At 45.5% G+C, this 19,814-nt stretch overlaps 1 protein-coding gene across 1 annotated transcript in view; it reads left to right on the top strand.

Moving 5' to 3' along the window:
- PLXNC1 (plexin C1) overlaps positions 1-19,814 on the top strand; it is a 551,210-nt gene that overhangs the window by 362,192 nt on the left and 169,204 nt on the right. The window contains exons 19-20 of the mRNA XM_077265401.1: positions 10,950-11,083; positions 11,248-11,446. Coding sequence (XP_077121516.1) covers positions 10,950-11,083; positions 11,248-11,446 — 333 coding nt within the window. The remainder of the gene's footprint in view (positions 1-10,949; positions 11,084-11,247; positions 11,447-19,814) is intronic.

The following is a 19,814-nucleotide window of genomic DNA, read 5'->3' as shown; positions in this document are numbered from 1 at the left end:
CCATCACCAGATCACACATCTAGCCGGCAGCTTTTGTTTTGGCCAAAAGATTTTGTAAGCCGCCACCATAACACGGTAGACTCTTTTGGTGAGGCCCTACTCTGCTGTAACCTATTAAATATTTGTTAAAATATGCAATACAATTTAGGTATATTTTTATTTATTTTTCAATTTTTAAAATGACCAATAATATCACATAAAAAGAACAAATACCGCTACACCATGACCAGATGACATATTACCACCACAGTGATCGAATAATATCACATACAAAGAACAAATACCGCTACACCATGACCAGATGACATATTACCACCACAGTGATCGAATAATATCACATACAAGGGACAAATACCGCAACACCATGTCCAGACCACATATTACCACCACATAGTGACTGAATACTACAATTCTGATCAGTAATAAAAAAAAAGCACCACACTATCACCATCAGTGCCATTATACACAGGAGATCTGTACTTAGTATGCAGTGTCTGTGTAGAGGTAATACAGTGATCACTAGTGAGATTATACACAGGAGCTCTGTATATAGTATACAGTGTATAGTGTCAGTGTATAGGTAACACTGACTTACCAGTGACGTCTCTAGGTTAAGTCCTTCATCTTTCATCCAGCACAGACCGCCATCATGTCTTCCAGCCAGGACTCGTCTCTGCAGGAAATAACAGAGTTATCTCGCGCTCCGCTTGTAGAACACATTACTTAATTTTTCCGAACTTCTACATTACACCGCATAAAGAAAAAGAGGCGACATAGTGTCACTCTACACAGTAACAGGACCGCCCCCTCATTTAAAACAGTGTCCTCAAAAAATAAATACATCACTGCAGTAATAATATCCCTTAATTAGTCCCTATGGTAATAATATTCCCCATCCTGGCCCCCGTGTGTCTCATTCCTGGCGTCAGCCATATGTTCTCCCATCCTGCCCTCATGAGTATCCTTTCTGCACCATATGATCTCCCCATCCTGCCCCATCTGTCTCCATCGTATCCATCCTGCCCCATGATCCTGCCCCATCTGTCTCCAATCCTGCCTCCAGTGTCTCCAATCATGCCCGTATCACCATTCTGCCCCGTCTCCAATCAGGCCCCCATTTCTGCAATCATGCCCCCTGTGTCTCAATTCTGCCCCATCTGTTTCCATTCCTGCCCCAGTGTCTCCAGTCATGCCCCAGTGTCTCCAGTCATGCCGCCATGTCTGTCATCCTGCCCCTTGTCTCCAATCATGCCGTTTCTCCTTTCTGCCCCCGTGTCCAGCTTTCTGCCCCCGTGTCCAGCGCTCTGCCCCCTCCTGTGTCCAGCGCTCTGCCCCCTCCTGTGTCCAGCGCTCTGCCCCCTCCTGTGTCCAGCGCTCTGCCCCCTCCTGTGTCCAGCGCTCTGCCCCCTCCTGTGTCCAGCGTTCTGCCCCCTCCTGTGTCCAGCGTTCTGCCCCCTCCTGTGTCCAGCGTTCTGCCCCCTCCTGTGTCCAGCGTTCTGCCCCCTCCTGTGTCCAGCGTTCTGCCCCCTCCTGTGTCCAGCGTTCTGCCCCCTCCTGTGTCCAGCGTTCTGCCCCCTCCTGTGTCCAGCGTTCTGCCCCCTCCTGTGTCCAGCGTTCTGCCCCCTCCTGTGTCCAGCGTTCTGCCCCCTCCTGTGTCCAGCGTTCTGCCCCCTCCTGTGTCCAGCGTTCTGCCCCCTCCTGTGTCCAGCGTTCTGCCCCCTCCTGTGTCCAGCGCTCTGCCCCCTCCTGTGTCCAGCGTTCTGCCCCCTCCTGTGTCCAGCGTTCTGCCCCCACCTGTGTCCAGCGTTCTGCCCCCTCCTGTGTCCAGCGTTCTGCCCCCTCCTGTGTCCAGCGTTCTGCCCCCTCCTGTGTCCAGCGTTCTGCCCCCTCCTGTGTCCAGCGTTCTGCCCCCTCCTGTGTCCAGCGTTCTGCCCCCTCCTGTGTCCAGCGTTCTGCCCCCTCCTGTGTCCAGCGTTCTGCCCCCTCCTGTGTCCAGCGTTCTGCCCCCTCCTGTGTCCAGCGTTCTGCCCCCTCCTGTGTCCAGCGTTCTGCCCCCTCCTGTGTCCAGCGCTCTGCCCCCTCCTGTGTCCAGCGTTCTGCCCCCTCCTGTGTCCAGCGTTCTGCCCCCTCCTGTGTCCAGCGTTCTGCCCCCTCCTGTGTCCAGCGTTCTGCCCCCTCCTGTGTCCAGCGTTCTGCCCCCTCCTAAAAGTAAAAAAAAAAAAACACTACATACTCACCGTCTGTTGCCCGTCACGTCCCCTGGAGCTTGCCGTACTGACTGTCTCAGCGCCGTCCGGCCGTAAAGCAGAGCCCAGCGGTGAACCTGCAGTAACAGCGGTTCACCGCTGGGCACCGCTGTTACGGCCGGCCGGTGCTGAGACACAGTCAGTGCGGCAAGCGCCGAGGGACATGAAGGACGACAGAAGGTGCGTATGTAGTGTTTTTTTTTTTTTTACATGGGGACTTCGGCATCGCTGAAGACAGTTTCAGCGATGCCGAAGTCGCTTGGTCGCTGGAGAGAGCTGTCTGTGTGACAGCTCCCCAGCGACCACACAGCAACTTAGTAAGATTCAGCCTGAATCCCACCCCTGTGGGCGGGGCTTTCAGCGGGGACTCCGTCTCCTCCGTCCTCTCTGTCTCTGGATCGGCGAGTCGGCGGCCAGTCCCAAGTAAGAAAAAAAAAATAAAAAAAAATTGCCGTCGGATCCTAGGGGGGCCCCCAGAAGTCAGGGGGCCCCGGCATCTGCCCGACCCTGCCGTCCGCTGACGCCGGCCCTGGATGTATTGATAGTGTAGGGTGCGTGTCCACTGTCAGGATTACATCCGAAATAGCTGCAGATTGGATGCTGCGTACTTGTAGTACCATTGGATGATCTCCGCACACACCCGAACAGTCCCGCACAGCGCCACACACATCCAAACAGTTCCCCAGAAACATCCGAACAGCCTGCAGACCCAGCACACACATGCACGCACACCGTCACTGCCCACATTCCTCCCACCAGGGCCGGACTGGCCATCGGGCACTTTTGGCAAATGCCAGAAGTGCCGGTGCCAGTCGTGGGCCGCTCGATCCTCCGCCCCCTGCCGCTGCCGACTCACCCCCCTGCCGTCGCATTCAACTATACCGGCGTCTATGACGCCGGTACAGTTGAATGCAATGATGGAGGAGAGAGCGTCTACAGACGCTCCCTCTCCCATCATTCCCCGCTCTGCCTCTGACACTGCGGGTGCACGATGACGTCATATCATCGCGCACCTGCTGTGTCCCAGACAGACTGCTGTATATACCACTGTGAGTCCTGTGCTGGATATACCACTGTGCGGGCTGTGCTGTATATACCACTGTGCGGGCTGTGCTGTATATACCACTGTGGGCTGTGCTGGATATACCACTGTGCGGGCTCTGCTGTATATACCACTGTGCGGGCTGTGCTGTATATACCACTGTGCGGGCTGTGCTGGATATACCACTGTGCGGGCTGTGCTGTATATACCACTGTGTGGGCTGTGCTGTATATACCACTGTGCGGGCTGTGCTGTATATACCACTGTGCGGGCTGTGCTGTATATACTACTGTGTGGACTGTGCTGTATATACTACTGTGCGGGCTGTGCTGTATATACTACTGTGTGGGCTGTGCTGTATATACTACTGTGTGGGCTGTGCTGTATATACTACTGAGTGGGCTGTGCTGTATATACTACTGTGTGGGCTGTGCTATCTACTATGTGGGCTGTGCTATATACTATGTGGGCTTTGCTATATACTATGGGGAGTATATTATCTTCTATGGGGAGGCCATGTTATGTACTATGTGGCTGTGGTATATACTATTGTGGGGGTATATTATATTCTATGGGGGAGGTTGGGTTATATACCATGGGGGAGGTTGTGTTATATACTATGGGGGGCTGCATTATATTCTATGGGGGGCTACATTATATATTATGGGGAGGTGGGCTTTATTATATTCTATGGGGTTGCATTATACTCTGTGGGGTGGCTGCATTATACTGTGGGGTGGTTGCATTATACTGTGGGGTGGCTGCATTATACTCTGTGTGGTTGCCGCATTATATTCTGTAGGGTGGTGGCTACATTATACTATATGTGGGCTGCATTATACTGTATCGAGGACTATGGGGAATATGTTATACTATATGAAGGACTATGGGGTGCATTATCCTATGGGATGTGAAATGTACTACATGGATGACTATGGCGGTGCATTATACTATATGGAGCACTATGAGGAGTGTATTATGCTATATGGAGGACTGAGCAGTGTATTATAATATATGGAGGACTATAGGGAGTGTATTATACTATATGGAGGACTGTGGTGCACATTAGAATATATGGAGGACTATGGAGTGTATTTTACTAAACAAGTAAAATGCTGCATATTCAGATTGTTTTTGCCGGACAAAAATCCTTGTTCTCAGCAGCACATCGCCGCTGTAAACTGTAGATGTGCTGCTGATAACATGATACTGTATGGTGATCTGTTAGTGATCTATTAGTGATCGTTTTGTCCCATCATTCTTTCTCAGACGGTGGAAAGAGGCCGGGAAACAAGTGTTGAGCAACTTCAGTATTGTCGATCAAACTCATTTAGCGTCCTGAGATCAGCGCATGTAAATACAACCGAAACACTTTTGTGTGATGTGCAATATGTTAGCATTTTGGGCCCCATTTTAAACTTTGCCTAGGCGTAGGGCCCCACTTTGCCTAAAACCGGCCCTGCCTACAAGTGTACAAAGATATTATACAGTCACCATGTGACAAGTGGGCCTGTGTAACTTCAAATGCCAGGGCTGAATTTTAGTCCCAGTCCGGCCCTGCCGCCCACACACTTCCCTCCTCCCGAACTGCAGCGTTTCTCGGACCCACATCCGCATCTAAACTGCAGATCTTTTTTACATCTGCGGTTTTGCTGCGGATGTGCCCGACTCCATAAAAGTCTATGGGTGCAGAAATGCTGCAGTTCGGCACAAAAGAAGTGACATGCTGCAGAGAAAAAAAAAGCGGCTTTTTCCGCAGCATGTGCACAACAAGTCTGCGGCTCCCATAGACTTACATTGGTTGTACACTACACTGTGGATTTGATGCAATACTGTGCAGCAAAAAACCCTGCGGATCTGCAATCAAATCCACAACGTGTGCACACAGCCTTAGCATTTAGTGAACCTGGCAAAAAAGCCAAGCAAAAAACAAGCGTCGGATTGCACTTTTTTTGCAATTTCATTGCACTTTGCCTTATTTTGCACATTTTCCGTTACACGACATAGTAAAACCAATGGTGTCGTTCAAAAGTAGAACTTGTCCCGCAAAAGATAAGCCCTCTCATGGCCATATTGACGGAAAAATTATGGCTCTGCAAAGAAGGGGAGCGCTAAACGAAAACAAAAAAGCTCCAGGGGTGAAGGGGTTTAGAAACATGGATATGGACATATGTATGGAAATAGACATAGATATACTGTATCTGTATGCATCTATCTATCTATCTATCTATCTATCTATCTATCTATCTATCTGTCTGTCTATCTATCCCATATCTATCTATCTATCTATCTATCTATCTATCTATCTATCTATCTATCTATCTATCTATCTATCTATCTATCTATCTATCTATCCCTCTATCTGTGTGTAATGGAGTGTGGGTTGGACAGATGTAAAAGAGGAGGTTGGACAGAAATGACATCACAAATCTTTTTGAAGATAGAGGAGGGAGAGGAGGGAGGGGTTGGGTGTGTTTTGGAGTGGGTGTGCTAGGTTCGTGCTTAGTGGCAGTGCAATGCATCATGGAACTTGTAGTATTAGAGCACAATAACTCAGGAGAAAGGAAGTTGTCGATTAACCTCATGAGAGCTGAATCCAGCACTGAAAATGTGCTGCTACAGCATGATAAAAGGTAATATTGCTAAAATAAAGACAATGGATGTTTTCAGTGGCACATAATAGCAAGATATATGGAAAAAAAAAAAAAAAAAGGTTATTGTAGTGGACAACTTCTTTAATAATGATATTAAATAAATTGACCACCACCAGAGGGATCACAATGAAAAATGGCAAAATATGTAATCATGTGCAAGAATGAGAGAACTAATAAGGCAGAATTCTGCCCAGCAGTGAGATATAAGTGTCACATGGATAGGAAAGCACTCCCATTCACATCAGTATCACATGATAATGATCAAAAACAGGCATAAGTCATATTTACTCAATGGAGTGTGGTGATGCCTGCACAGCCCAACGTGTGTCGCTGCCCGCAGCAGCTTCGTCCCTGCCTGCTCACCATTTTTTGTGTGTTATCATACTGTTGTTTTTAATTGTTATTAGATGTCTATTCTCCTTGGCAATTTGTTGTCTTAACCCCTTAACGACCGCCGATACGCCTTTTAACGGCGGCTGCTAAGGGTACTTAAACCACAGCGCCGTTAATTAACGGCGCTGTGGAAAAAGTGAATAGCGCCCCCCAGAGTCGGATTTTCTCTGGGGTTTCGGTTGCCGAGGGTAGCCGAGACCCCAGAGAACATGATTCGGGGGGGTTTTACCAACCCCCGAGTTGCGATCGCCGGTAATTAACCGTTTACCGGCGGTCGCAACAAAAAAACGCGATTTGCCATTTAATTTCTCTGTCCTCCGATATGATCGCACATTGGAGGACAGAGAAATGGGGTCCCCGATCGCCCCCGATAGCCCCCAAATACTCACCTATCTCCCCCGATGCTCCTCGTGGCTCCCCATGGGCGCCGCCATCTTTTTCCGGGGATGTGCGGTGATCGCACATCAGAGGACAGAGAAATAGGGGGATTCGGGGACCCTGTTATACTTACCGGTGTCCCGGGGTCCTCCTGCTTCTTCTGCTGGCCGCCGGCTTCTTGCTCCGGTAAGAAAATGGCGGGCACATGCGCAGTGCGCCTGCCATGATCTGCCGGCCGGCAGAGAAAGATTATTCCACTTGTTTTATTTTGGTCACTGTGAGATCCTATCACAGTGATCAAAATAAAAAAAATAGTAAATAACCCCCCCCCCCCTTTATCACCCCCTTAGTAAGGAAAAAATAATAAAATTAAAAAAATGTATGAATTTCTATTTTCCAATTAGGGTTAGGGGTAGGGTTAGGGGTAGGGTTAGGGTTAGGGGTAGGGTTAGGGTTAGGGGTAGGGTTAGGGGTAGGGTTAGGATATGTGCAAACGTAGAATGGTTCTCTGCGGATTTTTCCAAAACGCTGCGTTTTTCCTGCGGATTTATCGTGGATGTACCGCGGTTTTTGTGCGGATTCCCCTGCGGTTTTACACCTGCGGTTTTCTATTATGGAGCAGGTGTAAAACTGCTGCGGAATCCTCAGAAAGAATTGACATGCTGCGGAATGTAAACCGCTGCGTTTCCGCGTGTTTTTTTCCGCAGCATGGGCACAGTGTTTTATGTTTCCCATAGGTTTACATTGTACTGTAAACTCATGGGAAACTGCTGCGGACCCACCGCTGCGGAAACGCTGTGGATCCGCAGCAAAATCTGCAACATGTGCACATAGCCTTAGGGTTAGGGCTAGGGATAGGGCTTGAGTTAGGGTTAGGGCTAGGGTTAGAGCTAGGATTAGGGTTACAGCTAGGGTTAGGGCTAAGGTTAGGGTTGGGGCTAAAGTTAGGGTTAGGGTTGGGGCTAGGTTTAGGGCTAAAGTTAGGGTTTGGGCTAAAGTTAGGGTTAGAGTTGGGATTAGGGTTTGGATTAGGGTTGGCATTAGGGTTATATTTGGGATTACGGTTAGGTTTGGGATTAGGGTTAAGGCTAGGGTTGGGATTAGGGATAGGGGTGTATTGGGATTAGGGTTAGGTTTTGAGGTTAGGGTTGAGATTAGGATTAGGGGTGTGTTCGGTTTAGGATTTTGATTTGATTAGGGTTATGGTTAGCTTTGGGATTAGGGTTAGGGGTGTTTTGGGGGTTAGGGTTGTGATTAGGATTATGGATCGGGTTGGGATTAGGGTTAGGGGTGTGTTGGGGTTAGGGTTGGAGTTAGAATTGGGGGGTTTCCACTGTTTAGGTACATCAGGGGGTCTCTAAACGCCACAGCCAATTTTTCGCTCAAAAAGTCAAATGGTGCTCCCTCCCTTCTGAGCTCTGCCGTGCGCCCAAACAGTGGTTTACCCCCCCATATGGGGTATCGACGTGTGGTCTAATTTCTTCTGTTACCCTTGTGAAAATAAGAATTTGTGGGCGAAAGATCATTTTTGTGTAAACAAATGCGATTTTTTATTTTCACGGCTCTACTTTATAAACTTCTGTGAAGCACTTGGGGGTTTAAAGTGCTCAACACACATCTAGTTAAGTTCCTTAAGGGGTCTAGTTTCCAAAATGGTGTTACTTGTGGAGCGTTTCCACTGTTTAGGCACATCAGGGGCTCTCTAAAAATGGCATGGCATCCGATCTCAATTCCAGCCAATTCTGCATTGAAAAAGTCAAACGGCATTCCTTGTCTTCCAAGCTTTGTGGTGCGCCCAAACAGTGGTTTATCCCCACATATGGGGTATCGGCATATTCAGGAGAAATTCCACAACAAAATGTATGGTTAAATTTCTGTTTTTACACTTGTGAAAATAAAAAAATATGGTTCTGAATTAAAATGTTTGCAAAAAAAGTGAAATGTTAATTTTTTCCTTCCACATTGTTTCAGTTCCTGTGAAGCACGTAAAGGGTTAATAAACTTCTTGAATGTGGTTTTGAGCACCTTGAGGGGTGCAGTTTTTAGAATGGTGTCACACTTGGTTATTTTCTATCATATAGACCCCTCAATATGACTTCAAATGTGATGTGGTCCCTAAAAAAAAAATGGCGTTGTAAAAATGAGAAATTGCTGGTCATCTTTCAACCCTTATAACTCCCTAACAAAAAAAAAATTTGTTTCCAAAATTGTGCTGATGTAAAGTAGACATGTGGGAAATGTTATTTATTAACTATTTTGTGTGACATATCTCTCTGATTTAAGGGCATAAAAATACAAATTTTGAAAATTGCAAAATCTTAAATTTTTTTGCCATATTTCCATTTTTTTCATAAATAATCGCAATAAATATCGAAGAAATTTTACCACTAATATGAAGTACAATATGTAAAAAAAAAAAAAAAGATGGCGAATTCCTAACGTTTCAGAAACAATGGTGTCCTTCCTCAAGGGTAGTCCAGGTAAATGGATTAACTCTTGAATAGCCCCACCACATGATATTGCATATACTGCATTCATCCTAGCAAGTTCTCTGATGTATTCAGAATTTAATTGGACTGCGGGGTCATATTAATAGGAACTCCAGAGGTGTCATGTATCTGCGGCCGGGAAGTGAGGAGCAGATTTGTGAAGTTGGAATAAGTCTTCAGGTTTCTCTTCCAGAGCAGCTTTCGGTTTCTTCTGTTTCTGAACTGCCTGTGAATACTGAGGGCTCAGAAACAGTATACACAGGCGCATCAGTAACAGAAGAAATGGAAAGCTGCTCTAGAAAAGAAACCTGAAGACTTGTACCAAGTTCACACTTCTGCTCCTCACTTCCTGGCCGCAGACACATGAGAGCTTTGGAGTTCCTAGTAATATGACCCTGCAGTCCAATTATATTATGAATATATCAGAGAACTTGAAAGGATAGATGCAGCATATGCAGAATCATGTGGTGGGACTATTTAAGAGTTAACCCATTTACGTGGACCATTCATGAGGAAGAAAACCGTTGTTTCTAAAATGTGTAGGAATTGGTCATCTTTGCCCTCCGTATTTGGATTACGAAGTCACACAACGCTGTCTTAGTGAGGAACACAAGCAGGATATTGAAATCTTCTGTTCGGCCTATTAGCAATGCTAGCAGAACCATTAATTTGATCAGACTTTTTCTCCCTTGGACTGAGGTTTCTAAGGCCCCTTTCACACATCATTTTTTGCCATCAGTCGCAATCCGTCGAATTTTGAAAAAAATGGATCCATCAACTGATGCCTCCGTATCCGTTTTTTCTCATAGACTTGTATTAGTGATGGATTGTGATGGATGGCCTCACGTTTCATCAGTCGTTCGCCAGATCCGTCAAAAATTGTCAGTCCGGCAGCCGGAGACAACGGACAAAGTAAAGTTTTTTGTGTCCGTCGAAAATATGCCGTCCTGTATTTTCTAGAATGGAAGCCTATGGCACCGGATCCGTCAAATGATGGATTCCGGAGACGGATTCCGTTTTTTTAAACTGAGCATGCTCCGATTTTTTTAGGATCCAATAGTCGGATTGCGACTGATGGCAAAAAACTGATGTGTGAAAGCAGTCTAAGCCAGGTACCTCTGAGGGCGGAAGAAGAAGAAGAACGAAATGCGCATGAGGAGAAGGGATGCAGTACTTTCTTGTGGATGCCATTCTAGACAAAAACAAACTCTTTCAAACTTTTGCTTATGTTTATAGACTACACTTGGTATCCATTTGAGCACTAATGATTATGAACTGCACTTAACTACTACCTTAGTTTATATTTATCCTATTCACTTGTACTATATAAGTTAAAATAGTGTTTGTTTCATAACAATTGCTATATATTTAATGTAATATTCTGCGTCTCTCTTTGGCATGGGGCTCCTCATTTTATAAATTTTTCTTGTTTTTAATATGAATAATTTAGATCTATTTATTTTTATTATTTTCTTTGCACACTTCCTCACCTGAGATTTTTTTTTTTAACAATGGTCATTATGTATTTATGCTTGATGAAGTGTTGCCCTCCCATTGGTTAGAGTTTTTTAACCAGTTATGTTTACTAATAATATGATGATTGCAATATATTAAGAGGGCAAAAACTTTGATGGAAGTGCTTCTTTAAGGAAGAAAGCAGAACATGATAATCTTAGTCAACTATAATTTGCCAATTGCCTTTTCATGACTCAGCCATGGTAGTAATACACATTCTTGGTGCTTATAGCCATTCCAAACCAGAAGGTCAACGCAAGATGAGGAAATAGTAAAAACTCTGAAGACATTATTCGAGAACCAAAATTTTCTGGTTCTTCTCATCCACACCTTGGAAAAACAAAATGATTTCACAATCAAGGACCGGTAATAGATACATTATTTTATTTACTTTCCCTTTAAGATCTGTTCTCTTAATGTCGTTGAATGCCACCTTCAGTCAAACCGTTCCTCATTGTCAAGAGAAAAACTAAGTTGTTCATGAAGACTTTCAGCAATTTATAACTCATAACTCTCTATTGTTTCATTAGATGTATGTTTGCATCCTTCCTGACCATTAACTTTCAGAGTGATCTACTCTACCTCACTGGTCTACTGGAAAATTTGACTAAAGATCTTATTGAGCAATCAAATAACAAACATCCAAAGTTGATGCTAAGACGCACAGAGACGGTTGTTGAAAAGTTATTAACCAACTGGATGTCTACTTGTCTGTATGGCTTTCTGAGAGTAAGTAAAGATGAAGAAGCTATGCGAAAAGCTTTACTGAGCGCACACAAGTTTAAATTTTATGAGGGAAAACATTCAAGAATTGATTCTCCAGAATACCCTAATGCGTAGGTATCAGTGCCAAAATTGTCTGGCCCCATTTACTCCCCTATTACTTGATTAAGGTTACCATCTATATTTAGACATTTCTTATAATAGCATTCATGTAATAAAATCCCTTTCTGTCAGATTCATAGCCTTTGGTACCATTTAAAAAAAAATCAGATGGGTCTACCCAGTGTCTTTTGCATTGTCCCTGCCCAACAGAAGTTCTCCCCAACTGAGAAAAAAGAAAACAACAAAAACGTTTTCAAAACTCAAAAAGGTGTATGCAAAAAGAGGTGTCAGGAAAGACACAATCCACCAATGCAAAACATGTCGTAAAAAAGCCAGGCCTATGCATCAACGAATGCATTAAAATGTACTGTTCCTTCTTACAGTTTTAGTTGTTTTTATTTATCCTCACCCTGTTTTATTGTTGGCTGTTATAAAATAAATGTAATTATAATCCAATAACCCTACATAAATATTGCAAAGGATATATTATTAAAGGGGTTTTTCGGTCAAAACCAAAAAGTCTGCAGTCATTCTGTGTGACTGCAAACTTATGAATCCCCCCAGCGCACACACGCACTGTGTGCTGTGGGGATTCACCGACTTCAGACGTGGGACTTTAGGGTATGTATGAGTTATACATACCCCTGGCAAAAGAGAGTGCCTTCGCTCCATACACTTTTATTGGGCCGAAGCTCTGCTCCGTCTAGTGACATGGCCAGCCAGAGGGCATGTCTGACTAGAAGGTGAAACCTCGCTCCATACAAGTGTATGGAGAGCAAGGCCATGCCCACTGGCCGGAGATATGTATAACTCATACATACCCACCAGTCCTGGGTCTGAAACCGTTGAATCCTCACAGTGCCTGCACTGGGGGGATTCATAAGTGTGCAGTCCTATGTCCTCATCGCTATCTCTTTTCTTTAAACCCTCCTTCCTGCACTTCCAGGTGTAGCTGTTATGAACGTGTACATATTCACACATGGGAAATGCCACATCTACACCCAAATGGTCACTGTTCAGACTAGAAAAGCCCTAGCTGCACAATTAAAAATATCACCTCGTACCTAACTCCCTAAAAGGCCATCAAGAGGTTTCTCATACCTCCTGAAGAACCAGAGGGGAGGCCGCAACACACTGCCAACAAGGAGGGGAGAATGAAAACCCAAGGTGAGAAATTAAGACACATTCATGTAAGGTAGAGAGAAAAAGTTAAGGAGAAACAAAAATAAAGGGAAAAGTGTAACTCTCCCAGAAACCTTACATTGGTATAAAGAAAATATGCAGGGAGGGAAAGCAAAGAGACTCACTGCAAGAATACAACCCGAGTTTACCAAACAAGGTGAATCTATTTGCTGAAGAGCTAGAACTCCTGAACAGACATCCTCCAAGACACAAAGCCAGCACCAGCATGGAAGTGCAGTGAAGGGTGTTGTGGATTCTGTTTGCGGGCTCCCTCTGGTGGTTACTGCTGGTACTGGGTGACTTTGGTGGGTTGCGGCCTTTGGTTTCCATCTGTCCATCAGAGGCTGGGTGTTTCCTATTTTACCTGGCCTTTCTGTCATTTCCCTTGCCGGCTATCAATGTGTTCAGATGTGCTCTGTTTGGTTCCTGCCTACCTGCTCCCAGATCTTTCAGGATAGCTAAGTGCTGATTTTCAGTTGTTTGGTTTTTTGTCCAGCTTGCTTAGAATGTCTCTTTGTTAGCTGGTTGCTCTAGTGGACTGAGGTTCTCCCCATGTGCCATGAGTTGGCACATGGGTTCTTGTAATCTCAGGATGGTTTTTTTGGTTAGGGTTTTTTGCTGACCGCTCAGTCCCCTTTTGTGTCATTCTGCTTTCTAGTTTTCAGCGGGCCTCTATTTGCTAAAGCTATATACATCATCTCTATGTGTGTGCCTTCCTCTCATTTCACCGTCAATACATGTGGGGGGCAACTATATCTTTGGGGTTAATTCCTCTGGAGGCAAGTGAGGTCTTTGTTTTCTCTGCAGTACTAGGTAGCTCTTAGGCTGGTGCGTGGCGTCTAGAACCAACGTAGGCACGCTCCCTGGCTATCTCTAGTTGCGTTTGTCAGGCGTAGGGCAGCGGTCAGCCCAGGTTCCATCACCCTAGAGCTCGTCCGATATTTATTATACTTTGCTTATCCTGTGCTATCCCTAGCCATTGGGGATTCATGACAGTATAGCCGGCCCACAAAGTGTTAATTGTTTGGGCTGAAGCAGGAGAAAAAGAAGTGTTCAAGGGAATTTTTTTTTTTTTTTTCCTTCAGAGTTTTGCTGCCTAGCCCTTAATTGCTGTCTAGCTGCTTCTTACCTCCTCTTAACCCTTGAATGGCTCTGATCTTAGCTGTTTATCATGGATGTCCAGAGTTTGGCTTCCAGCCTGAGTAATCTCGCGGCAAAGGTTCAAAACATACAGGATTTCGTTGTTCACACTCCCATGTCTGAACCTAGAATTCCTATTCCAGAGTTTTTTTCTGGAGATAGATCTACCTTCCAGAATTTCAGGAACAATTGTAAATTGTTTCTCTCTTTGAAATCTCGCTCCTCTGGAGACCCTGCTCAACAGGTTAAGATTGTTATATCGTTCCTACGGGGCGACCCTCAGAATTGGGCATTTGCATTGGCACCAGGGGATCCTGCATTGCTCAGTGTGGATGCGTTTTTTCTGGCATTGGGATTGCTCTATGAGGAACCTAACCTAGAGATTCAGGCTGAAAAGGCTTTATTAGCCCTCTCTCAGGGGCATGATGAAGCGGAAATATATTGTCAGAAATTTCGGAAGTGGTCGGTGCTTACTCAGTGGAATGAGTGCGCCCTGGCTGCAAACTTCAGAAATGGTCTTTCTGAGGCCATTAAGGATATTATGGTGGGGTTCCCTGCGCCTACAGGTCTGAATGAGTCTATGGCTATGGCCATTCAGATTGATCGGCGTTTACGGGAGTGCAAACCCGTGCACCAGTTGGCGGTGTCTTCTGAACAGGCACCTGAGACTATGCAATGTGATAGAATTCAGTCCAGAAGTGAACGGCAAAATTATAGGCGGAAAAATGGTTTGTGTTTTTATTGTGGTGATTCAGCTCATGTTATATCAGCATGCTCTAAACGCACAAAAAGGGTTGATAAATCTTTTGCCATTGATACTCTGCAGTCTAAGTTAATTTTGTCTGTGACTCTGATTTTTTCACTGTCTTCCATTTCCGTCGATGCCTATGTGGATTCAGGCGCTGCCCTGAGTCTTATGGATTGGTCATTTGCTAAACGCTGCGGTTTTAGTCTAGAGCCTCTGGAAGTTCCTATTCCTCTGAAAGGAATTGATTCTACACCATTGGCTATGAATAAACCGCAGTATTGGACACAAGTGACCATGCGCATGACTCCCGTTCATCAGGAGGTGATTCGCTTCCTTGTACTGTATAATTTACATGATGTACTAGTGCTTGGTCTGCCATGGTTACAAACTCATAATCCTGTCCTGGACTGGAAAACAATGTCTGTGCTAAGCTGGGGATGTCAGGGGGTTCATGATGATGCACCTCCGATTTCTATCGCTTCATCTACTCCTTCGGAGATCCCTGCGTTTTTGTCGGATTATAGGGATGTTTTTGAGGAGCCTAAGCTCAATTCGCTCCCTCCCCATAGAGAGTGTGACTGTGCTATAGAATTGATTCCTGGCAGTAAGTTCCCTAAGGGTCGTTTATTTAATCTGTCACTGCCAGAGCATGCTGCTATGCGGAATTATATTAAGGAGTCCTTGGAAAAGGGACATATTCGTCCATCTTCGTCCCCTCTGGGAGCAGGTTTTTTTTTCGTGGCAAAAAAAAGATGGTTCCCTGAGGCCTTGTATAGATTATCGCCTTCTGAATAAGATTACAGTCAAATACCAGTATCCATTGCCATTATTGACTGATTTGTTTGCTCGCATTAAGGGGGCTAAGTGGTTCACTAAAATAGATCTTCGTGGTGCGTATAACCTGATGCGGATAAAACAGGGTGATGAGTGGAAAACCGCATTTAATACGCCTGAGGGCCATTTTGAGTATTTGGTAATGCCTTTTGGACTCTCCAATGCTCCGTCAGTCTTTCAGTCCTTTATGCACAATATTTTCCGTGAATATCTGGATAAGTTTATGATTGTGTATTTGGATGATATTTTGGTGTTTTCTGATGACTGGGAGTCTCATGTTCTACAGGTCAGGAAGGTGTTTCAGGTTTTGAGGGCCAATTCTCTGTTTGTGAAGGGCTCAAAGTGTCTCTTCGGAGTCCAGAAGATTTCTTTTTTGGGGTACATTTTTTCTCCTTCTACTATTGAGATGGATCCCGTTAAGGTTCGGGCTATTTGTGACTGGACACAACCTACATCTGTTAAGAGCCTTCAGAAGTTCTTGGGGTTTGCTAATTTTTATCGTCGGTTCATTGCTAATTTTTCCAGTATTGTTAAACCTTTGACTGATTTGACTAAAAAGGGTGCTGATGTTGCTGATTGGTCTCTTGCGGCCGTGGAGGCCTTTCGGGAACTTAAGCGCCGGTTTTCTTCTGCTCCTGTGTTGTGTCAACCAGATGTTTCACTTCCTTTCCAGGTGGAGGTTGATGCTTCCGAGATTGGAGCGGGGGCGGTTTTGTCACAGAGAAGTTCTAATGGCTCGGTGATGAAGCCATGTGCTTTCTTCTCTAGAAAATTCTCGCCCGCCGAGCGCAATTATGATGTGGGTAATCGGGAGCTTTTGGCCATGAAGTGGGCATTTGAGGAGTGGCGTCATTGGCTTGAGGGTGCTAAACATCGCGTGGTGGTCTTGACTGATCACAAGAATCTCATTTACCTTGAGTCTGCCAGGCGTTTGAATCCTAGACAGGCTCGTTGGTCGTTATTTTTTTCTCGTTTCAATTTCGTGGTTTCATACCTGCCAGGTTCAAAGAATGTGAAGGCAGATGCTCTTTCCAGGAGTTTTGTGCCTGACTCTCCTGGAGACACTGGGCCTGCTGGTATCCTTAGGGATGGGGTAATATTGTCCGCCGTATCCCCAGACTTGCGACGCGCATTGCAGGAGTTTCAGGTGGATAAACCGGATCGATGTCCACCAGAAAGACTGTTTGTTCCGGATGATTGGACCAGTAGAGTCATCTCCGAGGTCCATTCTTCTGTGTTGGCTGGTCATCCTGGAATATTTGGTACAAGAGACTTGGTGGCCAGGTCTTTTTGGTGGCCTTCCTTGTCTAGGGATGTGCGTACCTTTGTGCAGTCTTGTGAAGTGTGTGCTCGAGCTAAGCCTTGCTGTTCACGGGCTAGTGGGTTGTTGTTATCCTTGCCCATCCCGAAGAGGCCTTGGACGCACATTTCCATGGATTTTATTTCTGATCTTCCGGTTTCACAGAAAATGTCCGTTATCTGGGTTGTGTGTGACCGCTTTTCTAAGATGGTTCATTTGGTGCCCTTGCCTAAGTTGCCCTCCTCCTCTGAGTTGGTTCCTTTGTTTTTTCAGAACGTGGTTCGTTTGCATGGGATTCCGGAGAATATCGTTTCTGACAGGGGATCCCAGTTTGTGTCTAGATTTTGGCGGACGTTTTGTGCCAAGATGGGCATTGATTTGTCTTTCTCGTCTGCATTCCATCCTCAGACGAATGGCCAGATGGAGTGAACTAATCAGACCTTGCAAACTTATTTGAGGTGTTTTGTTTCTGCTGATCAGGATGACTGGGTTGCTTTTTTGCCACTGGCCGAATTTGCTCTTAATAATCGGGCTAGTTCGGCCACGTTGGTCTCTCCTTTTTTTTGTAATTCGGGGTTTCATCCTCGTTTTTCCTCTGGTCAGGTGGAGTCTTCGGATTGTCCTGGAGTGGACGTGGTGGTGGACAGGCTACATCACATTTGGAATCAGGTGGTGGACAATTTGAAGTTATCTCAGGAGAAGACTCAGCAGTTTGCTAATCGCCGTCGCCGCGTGGGTCCCCGACTTCTTGTGGGGGACTTGGTGTGGTTGTCTTCTCGTTTTGTCCCTATGAAGGTCTCTTCTCCTAAGTTCAAGCCTCGGTTCATCGGTCCTTATAGGATCTCGGAGATTCTTAACCCTGTATCTTTCCGTTTGGATCTCCCAGCATCGTTCGCTATTCATAATGTGTTCCATCGGTCGTTGTTGCGGAGGTATGAGGTGCCTGTTGTTCCTTCTGTCGAGCCTCCTGCTCCGGTGCTGGTGGAGGGAGAATTGGAGTATGTTGTTGAAAAGATCTTGGATTCTCGTGTTTCCAGACGCAAACTCCAGTATTTGGTTAAGTGGAAGGGTTATGGTCAGGAGGACAATTCCTGGGTGGTCGCCTCCGATGTTCATGCGACTGATTTGGTCCGCGCCTTCCATAGAGCTCACCCTGGTCGCCCTGGGGGTTCTCGTGAGGGTTCGGTGACCCCTCCTCAAGGGGGGGTACTGTTGTGGATTCTGTTTGCGGGCTCCCTCTGGTGGTTACTGCTGGTACTGGGTGACTTTGGTGGGTTGCGGCCTTTGGTTTCCATCTGTCCATCAGAGGCTGGGTGTTTCCTATTTTACCTGGCCTTTCTGTCATTTCCCTTGCCGGCTATCAATGTGTTCAGATGTGCTCTGTTTGGTTCCTGCCTACCTGCTCCCAGATCTTTCAGGATAAGCTAAGTGCTGATTTTCAGTTGTTTGGTTTTTTGTCCAGCTTGCTTAGAATGTCTCTTTGTTAGCTGGTTGCTCTAGTGGACTGAGGTTCTCCCCATGTGCCATGAGTTGGCACATGGGTTCTTGTAATCTCAGGATGGTTTTTTTGGTTAGGGTTTTTTGCTGACCGCTCAGTCCCCTTTTGTGTCATTCTGCTTTCTAGTTTTCAGCGGGCCTCTATTTGCTAAAGCTATATACATCATCTCTATGTGTGTGCCTTCCTCTCATTTCACCGTCAATACATGTGGGGGGCAACTATATCTTTGGGGTTAATTCCTCTGGAGGCAAGTGAGGTCTTTGTTTTCTCTGCAGTACTAGTTAGCTCTTAGGCTGGTGCGTGGCGTCTAGAACCAACGTAGGCACGCTCCCTGGCTATCTCTAGTTGCGTTTGTCAGGCGTAGGGCAGCGGTCAGCCCAGGTTCCATCACCCTAGAGCTCGTCCGATATTTATTATACTTTGCTTATCCTGTGCTATCCCTAGCCATTGGGGATTCATGACAGAAGGGTGAACATATTATAGCACACACAGAATGTGATACAGCAAACCAAAAACGGGAAAATGAGAAACACCTGGAGAGAAGCAAACCAAGAAAGGAAAACAAAGACAATAGAAACCATCAGCATTTGGATAGGGAAGAAAGGGCAATAGCTCAGCAGACAGAGTAACCGACCATTCACCAACAGGTCACCAGACTGAGTCCCGAAACCTAGCTATGACAGTAGCAAGTGGCGTCAGAAGAAAGGAGTGAGGAAGGAGAATGTGTCTGGCCACTGTGCGCACATAGTTAGTCACAGGCAGTGTCAGTACACATGCGCTCACATGTCTGCAGCATTTACAATTTACAAATGAGGAGGCATAACGATGCACCAAACTCTTGGCCATGCCGAGGTTGAACTGAGGACTCCTCATTTGCATATTAATTAAAATGATGCTGCAGCATCCAATCCACAGCGTCCAGATGTTACAGCATAGTGGAGGGGATTTTATGAAATCCCATCTCCACTATGCGTACATGGATGCCTCCGGCTTCCCTGCGTAAACGGACATGCGGTGCGTCTTTCTAGACTGCAGCATGTCTATTTATCTTGCGGAGACGCTCAGTGTCCGCAAGATAAATAGCACCGTCCTATGTATAGGAATCGGTGTTTCCACATGTGTTCAATGAATACATGCGGAATCACCACGCGTACAAAAGCTGACAGCGCTTTGGACGGAGTGGGTATCTGCTGTGTCCAAACTGCCTTTACGGAGCATGGAAACATACTCTAATGGGTTCATTGCTAGTATGGTATTATAGGGGCTAAGTCCCCTACAACACTCTAAAGGTCATATAAAATGTATTTTGGAGTGGTGGAATCCCTTCAATAAACTTTAATTAGTATTTCTCTGTAAACCCATTATATATTACAGAAAGAAATGCACTAAGATTCAATATCTGCAAAGAAAAAAATGAAATGTTTAAATTTCATGTCCTCTTTGCTTAAATTCTTGTGAAACACCCAATGGATTTATAAATTATCTCTGTGCTATGTCTTTTGAGGGAGTTTATAATACTTAGGCTCCTGAAAGTCTCTTCAAAACTCAAACTCAATTGGACTCTAAAAGG

This window comes from Ranitomeya variabilis, chromosome 5 (assembly GCF_051348905.1).
Source record: "Ranitomeya variabilis isolate aRanVar5 chromosome 5, aRanVar5.hap1, whole genome shotgun sequence".
Taxonomy (NCBI): domain Eukaryota; kingdom Metazoa; phylum Chordata; class Amphibia; order Anura; family Dendrobatidae; genus Ranitomeya; species Ranitomeya variabilis.
The sequence above is the reverse complement of the archived record's forward strand: the minus strand, read 5'-3'. Positions and strand labels throughout refer to the sequence as shown.